The following is a 12,500-nucleotide window of genomic DNA, read 5'->3' as shown; positions in this document are numbered from 1 at the left end:
TTGCACACATTAATGGCATGTTTTATTATATCCACGGAATAGTGTTGTAAAATAAATATCCTATTCATAAAGAATAGAATTCCAAAGAGAGTAGACATTACCATTATGTACAATGAGAAGTGAAGAAAAATATCAATTATTACATTTGAAGATAATTTAACAAACTCAGAATATCAATGAAAGTGTTCCTATTAACTCTACTCACTGAAATAAAGATTTATGAAAAACAAATTGTTACATGTATTCAGTCTCAAGTCATTAACCGGAACGGAAATCGACAAGCTTTTTGTAGAGAAAAAAACCAAGCCCGCCCCTATAGGTCAGATCCCTATTTATATAGAAGTGAACCTTTAAGGGTTACGGACACTACATATGAGACTGTCTAGCAAAAATGAACTTTTTCATAGTTTTTTGTCATCTTTTTCAAATTTTCAAACCTCTGATCGTTAAAATGGTAGTGGTCCCTCTTATCAGTCATTGTAGGCTCCTCTAATGATGCTATAACTTTGTCTTCCATCTCCCAAGATATGTCATGTTTGTCTGGCCATACATATTTTTCCGCTCTTCTTCACGAATTTTATTTGAAATTCTGTTATATTGGTCAGCATCAATAGAGAGTACTTGTCCAATACAAACTATCACCGATTTTCCTTTCTTTGAGGGAAACTTGATAGCAAAAATCATTCCAGTTTTCAGTTCTTCATTCTTTTCTGCTTCTTTTTCTGTTGCATTCTTCCTCTCTTTTATTATCTAAGTTTTCATTCTCATGCTCGTCTACATCACCAGATTCTGTTGACTTATTCAGCTATTTTAAGGACTGAAGTTCCCATGCTGGAAAATGCTCTTTGTTTTGACAGTCATCACATCCACTAAAGCACTACGTGTCTCCAGTTTGTAGCTGTTCTCTGTACTTCGAACAGAGTGAAGCTTTCTTGTGCCCTTTAGTGTGTCGACATTTGTTCCTGGTATGTCTCTCTTAATATTAAATACAAGGATGAACTCATTCCATTCAGTAGATGACTTTTCTATCGTCAGTTTTTCTTGACAATGGTTGAATACATCTTCCGCTGTTCCAATAATTTTCCTTGAGCTGATAACTGCCTGATAACATGAATTCTTTACTATCGCTCGGAGACCATCACATACATTCTTGCCATGACTTGTTTCAAAGTAGTTTCTACATACTTTTGGTTTGTCTCTTAAGCTTATATCAGCAAAAGATTTTTTGCCCTTATATTGGCATGCGCAACCGTCTGTCCATTGGTGAATTTCTGCTATATATATTGTCTTCAACACTATGTTAAGTGCCTGCCTTTCAAACTCTAATACTGCATCACTGCCATGTCTGTTATCCTCACTTATTCTTATGATAGCATGTTCTACTCTGACCTCTTATTCCCGCTCTTTCAATTTGTAGTATATCATCATTGGATGGATTGTTACATGGTTTCTATCAAATAATCCAGACTGTACCTCACCTTGAAATATGCAGCCTTAATTTTCACTAAAATCCATCAGCATAACTACTGATCCATGCTTGAGGTTCTCAATGCAATTAGACATCTGTTTTTGCTGCCATCTGGCTAGGAAATTGTGCCCTGGATAATTTTCAAGGTCCTTCTGAACTTCTTGTAAAAGCTTGGCACATCTTCTTCTTTTGACAGACAAGATACTATTCTCTTCACGTTGTTGTCTTTCATTACTTTCATAGGCCCCCACTGATACCAAACAATATCTTTGTCTTTGCTTTCATCATTTACATCTTGGAAATAATCATCAATTATGTTTGTACTGCAAGTTTTACAAACTTTCTTCAATCAATCTAATCTACTTTTGGGTTTCTTCATAATGACAAAGAGTCAAAGCTGATATTTTTCGAGCTACATTTACAGCATATTTGGCAAAGGCAAGACCTGCAATTTGTTTTCGATATCTTTCTAATATTTTCAGTTTTGAGTTTCTTGAACATTGTGAATCCAATTTTGATGTCAGGATTTTGAGAAGTAAAGTTCTTGTATGCATCTTGTAATGTCATTGTCATAACATGTTTCTGTAGGACCTCTTTCTTTCCTTCAGCTGTCTTTACTTTCACTACATCTCTTTTCTTAGGAAACTCTCTGCTAACTTCAGCTGATAAATAGTATGTTTCACTACAACTTTGATTATTTCATTAAGTGAATTTTCCTCCTTTTTTGTCCCCCGATTTCACTGAAAGTGGGGGATATTAATTTGGGTCTGTCCGTCCGTCCGTCTGTATTTATATCTGTCTGTAACACTTTCGTTTCCGAGCGATATCTCGAGAACCCTTAAAGCTTTCGTAATGAAATTTTGCATAGCAACTCCCTATGGCCTAAAAAAACCCTATTGATTGTAAGGTCAAAAGGTCAAGGTCATAAATTAATAATTTCTGTCTGTTTTAACACTTTCGTTTCCGCGCGATATTTCTAGAATCCTCTGAGCTTTTGCAATGAAATTTTACATAACTCCTTGTGGCCTAAGGAAGACCCCTATTGATTTGGGGGTCAAAAGGTCAAAGTTCAAGGTCGTAAATTCATACATTCCGTCTGTGTGTAACACTTTTGTTTCTGGGCGATATCTCAAGAAGCCTTTAAGCTTTTGCAATGAAATTTTATACATAACACCCTTTGACCTCTATCCCCCCTCGCCAAGTGTCCCGCCCCGTTTTTTTTAATTTATAGTATTAAAAGTCGCTTGGCACTATTTTTAGCACAGGGGCATGTGGAGAGTTATTACGTATAATACAGGTTGTCGGCGGACTTTATATTCTAACTACGTCTATTAGAACTGTTTAGTAATGGCTTAATTAGATACCATGTATTGTGTAAAATTATGACAATATCGAACGTGAATATAAACACTATATGTGACCTAATGTTTGCATTTAATTTGGTGTATAATCAAGTGCCTCCGTGGTCTAGGGGTATGACTCTCGCTTACCATGTGAGAGGTGCCGGGTTCAAATCCCGGTCGATTCTTTTTTTTTTTTCTCGATTTTTTTTTGTGGATTTACTCTATAAATGATAGTATTCAGCATGTGAAATGAAAAACGTTATGATGTCTGGCTTGTACAACCTCATAAAATCATTATAACAGTGTGATAAATATTCTATACAAAAAGAATTTTCTATACACATATTAAAGAATAAGCAATCGAATCTTTATATCCATATTGGCATTTTTTATTTGCTTCAATATACATGTTTACATTTAATAATTCTACAAATCAAGGGGGGGGGGGGTGTCCGACGACCCCCCCTAGAACTGCGCATGCTCTTTTTTCCCCTAAGCGGGGTACACAAATTCTCTGAATTAGCTTGTCGCACTTGTGTTTGCACACCATTTTCTACTGGCTGAATTTTTCGATCTGTGTGAGAAGCTAAATAACTTTCTCACGTAAACTCCACAATTATTTCTAGTTTTCTTCAAAATTGTTGCTTTGATAATATTATAGGCATGTTTTCTTTCTGACTTGGAACTATTTGGCTGTTTAACCTCATCCCTGTTTTCCTTCAGAGATTCAATAAAATTGTCTGCAATCTGAAGTTTTCTTTTGCATTGAGGTGTAACTATCAATCCTTCTGTAGACAAAAATTTTGATGTTGTTGGTGATTGAATCAACTTTTTGAGAACTTCTGCTATTTTCATAGGTTTTTCTGGAAGTGTTGATTTTTTTTCACCTGCCTGCACTTAGCATATCTCGAAGAAGAAGTACTTGGAATGTCGTCTTCCTTTTCTACTGTTTCATCATCGCTTTCTGATTCACTTTCAGCTTCTCTCCTTAATTTCACTCTCTTTTTCAATTCTCGTGTTCTCTTAACAGCTAACTGCTTTTTAAGCTTTTCGTTCACCTTTGAAATGACTTGTTTATCTTGAGTTCCTTGCTTTTTTCTATCATTTTCCTTCTTTTTTTTCTCTCTGTATCGCCTCATTTCTTCAAATTTTTGCTTTCTTAGTTTTTCTAGTTTTGATTTACTTTTCTCTTCTTCCTGCCGTTGTAACGTTCTACTCTTTTTCTTTTTTTCCCGGTCAATTTTCTTTAATTTTTCGCAGACTTGAGGATCAAGTTTTTGTTTTTCTCTCCATTTCCTAATTTTTTCAGCATTTTTTTTCCGGTAAAGAAAAAAAACATGATCTGAAAGAATTCCTGCTCATAAACACTGAAATTAATGATACACTGCTTCAAAAATTTATCTGTAATTTTTTGTGTGGAAAAAAATATATAAAGATATAATTTTTCAGCTTTTGGTTACGGACACTACATACTCTACAAGTTATTTAAATGAGGATAAAACTTACCAACAAGATTTTGTTAAATGTAACACCAGTTGACTTCAACATTGAAAAAAAAAATAACGACATGCTATCTATCTTAATTCCTAGGATGTCAATAGCATCTGCCAATATCAGGTGATGTAACACCAATGATGCTGTATATGAAAATGATTATGATGATATTCATATATACTTTTTTCCCTCTTGACCTTGGATTATGAACTACGTTTGAAAATCTTAAACCTTAGCCATATTTTCTAATGGTTGGTGCTAGGGCTTTCATAATTCTCACAAGTATTCTTTGTGACCAGACCTATTTTTTCGGTAACAATTTTTTTCAACTCTTGACCTTGGAGTTTGGTCTACATTTGAAAAAAAAACTTCAAATTGGTCTTGAGCTGCCACGGGGGGGGGGGGGGGGATCTGTTTTAAAAACACATCTTGTTTTCCTTTTTATTCCTATGTAAATCTTGTTTGCCCATTGTAGTCCAACCTAACCCCCAGGGGTCATGTTTCGAACAAACATAAATCTACACTATGTTATAAAGATCTCTTCTAAGTTTTTAACTCTTCTGTTCTAGTGCTTCTTGGGAGGATTTTTAAAGATTTTTAAAGATTTTTTTCCCTTTAAATTCCAATGTAAAAAGTAGGTCAAACGCCAAGGTCAAGGTCAATGCCAAAATTGTTGGTATCCAAAGGAAAGTCTTGTACCAAGAAATGCACATGTGAAGTATGAAAGCCGTAGCACCAAATGTTTAAAAAGTATGGCAAAGATTAAAGATTTTCAAAAGTAGGTCAAACTCCAAGGTCAAAGTGTCAAAGTTGTTGGTATCCAAAGGAAGGTTCTGTCACAAGGATTACATATGTGAAGTATGAAAGCCCTAGCACCAACCATTCAAAAGTTATGGCCAAGGTTAAAGTTTTTCAAAAATAGGCCAAACTCCCAAGTCAAGGTCAAAGGGTCAAAATGGTAGGTTATCAAAAGGAAGGTCTTGTCAAAAGAAATATACATGTGAAGTTTGAAACTCCAAGCACCACCTGTTCAAAAGTTATGGCCAAGGTTAAAGTTTTTCAAAAGTAGGTCAAACTCCAAAGTCAAGGTCAAAACGTCAAAGTTGTTGGTATCCAAAGGAAGGTTTTGTCACAAGAAATACACAGGTGAAGTTTGAAACCCCTAGCAACAACTGTTCAAAAGTTATGACCAGGGTTAAAGTCTCATAAAATTTTGCAAAAGTTGGTCAAACTCCAAGGTCAAATATGATGGTACACAAAGAAAGGTCTTGTCACAAGGAATACGCATGTGAAATACGAAAGTCGTAGCCTCAACCAATCAAAAGTTTTGGGGAAGGTTAAAGTTTTTGCGGACAAACAGACGGACGGACAGGGCAAAAACTATATACCCCGAATCTTCGATGGGGGCATAAAAATGATATAGACATTATTTTTATTTGGCATAACGAGAGAAGTAAAGAGGAATATACCTGTGAAACATGAAAGCTCTAGCAGCAACTATTGAATAGATATGGAAAAGAAAGTTTTTCAAAAGTAAGTCAAACATCAAGGTCAAATGGCCATAAGTAATGGTGCCGAAGGAAAGGCCTTCTCACAAGAAATACACAGGTGAAATATGAAAGCCGAAACACCAACCGTTCAAAAGTTATAACCAATGTTTAAGTTTTTTCAAAAAGTAGGCCACTCCAACGTCAAGGTCAATGGATTGTTAATATCTAAAGGAAGGTCTTGTCACAAGGAAAAGACATTTTAAATATGAAATCCCTAGCACTAACTGTTCATAAGTTGTGTCCAAGGTTAAAGTTTTCCAAGAATAAGTCAAACGTCAAGGTCAAAGATATTGGTATCCAATGGAAGGTCTTGTCACAAGGATTACACATGTGAAGTATGAAAGCCCTAGCACCAACCGTTCAAAAGTTATGACCAAGGTTATAGTTTTGCAAAACTAGGTCACACACCAAGGTCAAGGGTCAAAGTTGTTAGTATACAAAGGAAGGTCTCGTCACAAGAATTATATATGTGAAGTATGAAAACCCTAGCACCAACCTGTTCAAAAGTTATGACCATGGTTAAAGTTTTTCAAAAGTAGGTCAAACTCCTAGGTCAAGGTCAAAAGGTCCAAGTTGTTGGTATTCAATGGAAGGTCTTGTCGAAAGAATTACACATGTGAAGTATGAAAGCACTAGCATTAATTGTTGAAAAGTTATGCCCAAGGTAAAAGTTGGGTAAAATTTTGTAAAATTTGGTCGACCTCCAAAGTCAAGGTAAAATATGATGGTACTGAAAGAAAGTCTTGTCACAAGGAATACACATGTGAAATATGAAAGCCATAGCTCCAACCAAAAGTTATGGGTAATAATAATAATGTTTTTGCGGACAAACAGACAGACAGGGCAAAAACTATATACCCCCGAATCTTCGATACGAGGACATAAAAATATTGGTACTCAAAGAATGGTTTCACACGTGAAATATGAAAGCCCTAGTACTAATCATTCACAAGTTATAGGCAAGGATAAAGTTTTTGCGGACAGATTAACAGACAAACATACAGAAAGACGGACAACCAGAAGGACGGACCAAAAAACTATATGACCCGATTACGGAGGCATAAAAATCTTAACAATCTTCTGCAGAACACCAATGGCATGAACATTCATATTTATACTGAGTCATCTTCCGGTAGTGTAGATTTAAGTTTGGAGATCAGACTTTTAGATAGGATTATAGAGGAAAAATCTTGAAGAACCACGTGGCCAGAAGAGTTGAAACTCATGTAAGAGTTCATTACGTAATGATTTAAATTTGTTCAAATCATGACCCAAGGGCTAGAGTGGGACCACAATAGACGATCAAAGTTTTTTTTTATAGGAATATAGGAAAAATCCTTCTCAGGAACAGCAATTAAGTTTGAGAAACACTCTACCCTGGGTAGTCAATTTATGACTACCCAGGGTAGAGTGGGGTCACAGTAGAAGTTCTCAGTCTTAGATATGAATATTTAAGGAAAATATCTACTGGGAGTGGTGGTATTTTTTTTCAAAACTAATCTTTATTAATACATTACTATAATTTAACCGCAACTAAAAATGGGGTGGGGTTGAGGTGGGTGGGGGACTAGCCTTTCAATGAACATTTTCAACAGTAAAAAATTATGTTTGGGGAAAAGGGGGCAGGCCCCCTCTGATACTATGTGCCTAAATCCGAAGCCAAGGTCCATAGTGACTCAGGTGAGCAATGTCGCATATGAGCCTCTTTTTATGGTATTGATACATTAAAAAATGAAAGAAAAAATTGAAAGTTTAATGATACGATAATGCATATGCTATTTGTTTCCTCAACTGTCGAAAAATACTCTGGACACTTTAAAATTCTGACATGTGATAAAATTTTGAAAAAGGCAGTATGATTTGATTGCTTTCGGTAATTCTAAACAATTCAAATAAATTTACTTACATTCCATGTTCGGTTCAAACTGACGAATTTTGTCCATTTTGGCACTGCTATCAAGTATTGGCAAGTGGGCTCCCAGAGTTATGCAGTAATTCTGCAAGATTGAATTAAAAATAAATTGCAAATGCAGCGCAATGCAAAGCACACACACACACACACCCTTACACACACGATGATTTTCACAGCAAATAATACATTTATTGCCATTGAACTATTAGGGATCTTTTTCGTGCCATTACCTACTGCGATATGCATGGGACTTGCAGGCATGCTTATGAAGCTATCTTAGGACTAAGACATCTCTTAAGACGAACTTACGACATTCTTAGTCTTAAGTGAGGCCAACGAAGCTAACCTATTCTTAGGAGATTTCCTAATTGTCTGACGTCATGGCGTCAGATTGTCTAGATTTGGCCAAGCCTTTTTGGTCAAGTCGTTCAATAGAATTTTGTGATAACTCGATCTTGGAAACTTCATACTTACTTAACTATCAATTGGAGTGCATGGAGATTAATGGAAACATGCTAAACACCCAAGCAAACAGAACATTGGATCTATTTATTATCACATTATACATTACAAGTTACGTAACATTTGGCCATTTTCGAATGCATCATTTATCATTCATCATTGTATCTCCAGCAAAACAGCAGGAATGAATCTGGTCAGGTCAACACTTGTCGAATATCCTTATCAAATTAACTAATAGATGTTTATTTTCTAGCATACAAAGTCTCTCTACCTTCAGAATTTTTTGAAGTCTATATTGACATATTCCTTACTATGCAGACGTTGGATTTATTCATAGTTTTCAAAAATCCAACTGAAAGAGAGGATGAATATTGTTTTTGCTAATATGCAAAGATGTTAGCTCACTTGTAACAAGTTTATTATTTTAAAAAAAATCATAATTATACAAAATGTTCACCAAATGATGTTTAGATGTTTATGTGTTGTAAGTTTTTCTTTCAAAAGCACCGGTTATATCTAAGTATTCAGGAACAAGCCAGGTGGAAGAAATTTTACGGGGATGGGGTGCACAACCAAGAATTTTCAGTTGGGGGCACTATCAAGAAAAAAAATCCTTATCAAGCAAAAAGAAGTTATCATAGTATTACTTTATTATTTACAGGATTTAGGGACAAGTAAATGTCAGTAGCTATGTTTTCTGTAGCATATTATTTATCGGCAAAATATTTTTTTTTTGGGGGGGGGGGTCCCGAGTCGTCACCATCCTCTCCCCGATTCCAACGGCAATGAAAAAAATACAAGTAATTCTGTGTATATAGAATAAATTCATGTCTGAGTTTTATTTGATGTAGATGCTACTGGACTGATCCGTCTTGTTTCTTAGAAAAATAATTTATTTCTGCACTCAGAGTTATGTTGATTACCCTGGATTTAACATTCCTTCACTTTTTGTATAATAATAAATTTGCTCACGTCAGACAAGCTTTTGAAGAAACCTAATACTTGTCTTAGACCTAACTTTAAGACGACGACGAGTTTATCCTAAGACATATCTGACGTGATTCAAGAAGCTCTGATGCCAGAAAAAAAATAGGAATGATTGAATGCACATTGTTTAATATGTAATTTATCCACTATTTTTTGTAAAATATTAATTTCTTTTATGAATTAAATCAATTTACTTAACATTATGCCGTGTCATTGTTCATGTATATGTAAAGCATGTACCTGAATAGAGGGAAATTGAGAAAGTATTAATTGAAAATCCATTCATTAATTGATGTAGTAAGCTGTAGCAGGAGTAGGTTTACATGACTGTATTTAGGGACAGATGATACCCAAAAAAAAAAAAAAAAATGGATGCCGGGATTGGTATTATTTTTGGACCTACTTTGACTGTAAATGATTAGAAAAATAAATTTCTAAAATGTCAAGAAATTGTAAACTTTCTATGATGTTCAAAATATAACCTTTCTGCAACCATCCTTATAAATCTATTCAACTTTTTGTCATTTTAAATCCTATATTATTGTGAACTTTTGAATAAACAATTAAAATCTATGCGGTAAAACTTATTTATTTTACTTATATATACATGATTTAAGTAGTTATTTTCAAAACTTTTGATAAAAGTTTGTTGTATCATCTGTCCTTAAACGCTTTTGAAATGAATATAAATATATCAGTTATTGATTTGTGTTCTATTTTTGTTTGGAGGGGGTATAGGAGGATGCAGACCCATGCTAATAAGACTCGAGTCTCTCCCTCTCACTCGATCTCTCTCTCTGAATTTACAGACCTATTCACTGACAATTCATGGCATTTCCTCTGATATTTTTCTTTATCGGTTACGACAGTAGGAAAATTATCACTTTGTCAGTAGTTATATCTTTATTAAAATTAATTAAGTACACGTTCAGTATATATTTAATACATGTGTTCTAGACGTACCCGGCGTTTATGATAAAGAAAACAAATTGCAGGAAATATTTAAACCACAAAATGAATGCTGGCACTACACCTCCCTTTCCCAGAGAGAGAGAGAGAAAGAGAGAGAGATTCCTGTTGAACATATGGACAAAAAACTACAAGTATGGTTTGAAAATATCTCTAATTATTAATTTCTCATCGGTTTCAATTTGTGTATGATAACAATGAAATATATAGATTACCTTTTAACTTGTGTATCATCAGACGAGGGGGCTTGTCCCCCGAGTCTAATATCTGAAGATGCAGAAAGTTAAAGGTACATGTACTTTGTATATGTTTTGTATCATTGAACTTCAGAAATTATTGCATTATATACCAATAATTTTGAAACTGTGTTCTAACAAGAAGCACCATGACTAAAATTTAGACCAATCAAAAGTCATTATCGAAATCACAATTTAATCTGACACGGTCGCATATTTAGAGAAAAATCAGCAACATGGACGGTTGCTGGGATTTTTTGCTCTCGTAATTTGCAGAATCCGTAGTAAAACCAAATACATTTCGAAGATTTTGTTTGAGAAGCATGACGCTCGATCTACCGGAACTAAAAAATGAACCCATCATGGATTTCGATATAGAGATGTTTCTGAATATAAAACGAATCCGAATCTGAAAATGAATCTGAAACAAATCTGAATCGGAGGGATCTCGATCCCAATTTGAAAATGGACACATGTATGATAACAGATTTTTTTCCTTGGTGTATCAATCTGTAACCCGTATATAGATAAGGTTTACTGAGTTTGCCCCCCCCCCCCAAAAAAAAACACCACCAAATCCTTGGAGTAATAAGTCTATGAATTAAATCGTATATGGATGTTATATTTGTACCTTACTTGTAGCAATGTGAAAAAAATAAGAGTTTATGAAGAAATCTAGATTTATTTTTTGTTGGGGGCTAGGGAGTGTGTTTGAAATGTCAAGGGTGAACCAGGAATTTTGCTTAGGGCGGGGAGGGGACACTAATAAATTCCCACAGGGAGATAAAAAAAATCACCCTATTTCTCCGACTCGGACATTTTTTTAAAAAAGATTCCAACACTCTCCGGACGTGAAAAAACTTATCTGTGTGTTTGTGTGGGGGAGGGGGGGGGCTTGTCATGCTTCTCCTCGATCAGCTTACGAGGGGTTCGTCCGTGTTTCCAAAGGAGAGGGGTGGGTTGGGGGACGGGGCTGGCAAGTTCATCTTTGCTAACTACGTATATTACATACAATTTAATAACTCTGAAAAATAGGGGCGGGGGCTGGAGTACTTTGACACCTTCCACCGCTTGATCGCTACTGAACGGCCTCTCAGTTCAAGTCGTCGAAAAATAATTGTATGATATCAGGCCCGTAAGAACTGGGGGAGACATGGAGACCACCCCTCCCTTCCTATTAATTTTGCCGTTATATACTACACAATATAATCAGATCAAAATTATCCAAATAACGGTTATGTCCCTCATAAATAAAGTTTGTAGACTTGATTTTTGTTCAGTTGCGCCCCATTCCCGTACTGTAACTGCATCCTATAGATCAGCCATATTACATACAGTGTACTACATGTACATGTAGTAATAAGTGTCTTTTTAATACATACGAAAGCTATCAGTTTTGTATTATTTTTAATTTTATTGTTCAACTCACTAGATATTCCTTCCTTGGGAGAATTGTGTTCTTTGAGATGTGGGAGACAAAATAAACTTGTTTACTATTCATTTTAACAAGCTACATTCTTCGCCAATCAAGGAAATTTTCCGAGAAATGAGAGGAAACGTTTAAACTAAAAACTTGTCGACATCAATTTCGACAAAAAACCTGGCTGCGAGAAAGTGGCTAAGGGATTGCTGAAAATGTTACATTTGTATTTATCCGACATAATTTTCAATTACATATAAATATATAAAATGACTCGTATGTATACATTTACACAGAATATTTTTAAAACGAGAGTCCAGAACAGGATTCTTGCGAGGAAAAAAATAATGTAAGTAGGTGAATAATACAATGATACTTTTACGAGCAGGTTTTTCTGTGAGTTGAGAGGGTACCTGTTCTGTTATTCAGTCTACAGAATTTGACTTGTCCCTTTTATAACACCCACATCCCAATGACAAAAATATAAACATCATCCATTTTTTTTAAATGACATATTAAACATATGTTAGCGTTCACGGTAGTTCAGTCGGTAGAGCGCTCGCTTCGTGATCGGGAGGTCGTGAGTTCGAATCTCGGCCGCGACTGACCTAAGTCGATAAAAAATGGGTAGCAACTGTTCCTTCGCCATGCGCTCGGCA

General features: G+C 35.2%; 1 protein-coding gene across 1 annotated transcript in view; it reads right to left on the bottom strand.

Annotated features, from left to right (window-relative positions):
- The window catches only part of LOC133204734 (macrophage mannose receptor 1-like), a 151,320-nt gene that overhangs the window by 66,697 nt on the left and 72,123 nt on the right, over positions 1-12,500 (bottom strand). Inside the window, exon 12 of the mRNA XM_061340474.1 lies at positions 7,762-7,852. Coding sequence (XP_061196458.1) covers positions 7,762-7,852 — 91 coding nt within the window. The remainder of the gene's footprint in view (positions 1-7,761; positions 7,853-12,500) is intronic.

The sequence above is a fragment of the Saccostrea echinata genome, unplaced genomic scaffold, assembly GCF_033153115.1.
Source record: "Saccostrea echinata isolate AGI-Se365-2 ecotype Australia unplaced genomic scaffold, CSIRO_AGI_Sech_v1 ptg000054l, whole genome shotgun sequence".
In the NCBI taxonomy this organism is placed as follows: domain Eukaryota; kingdom Metazoa; phylum Mollusca; class Bivalvia; order Ostreida; family Ostreidae; genus Saccostrea; species Saccostrea echinata.
The sequence above is the reverse complement of the archived record's forward strand: the minus strand, read 5'-3'. Positions and strand labels throughout refer to the sequence as shown.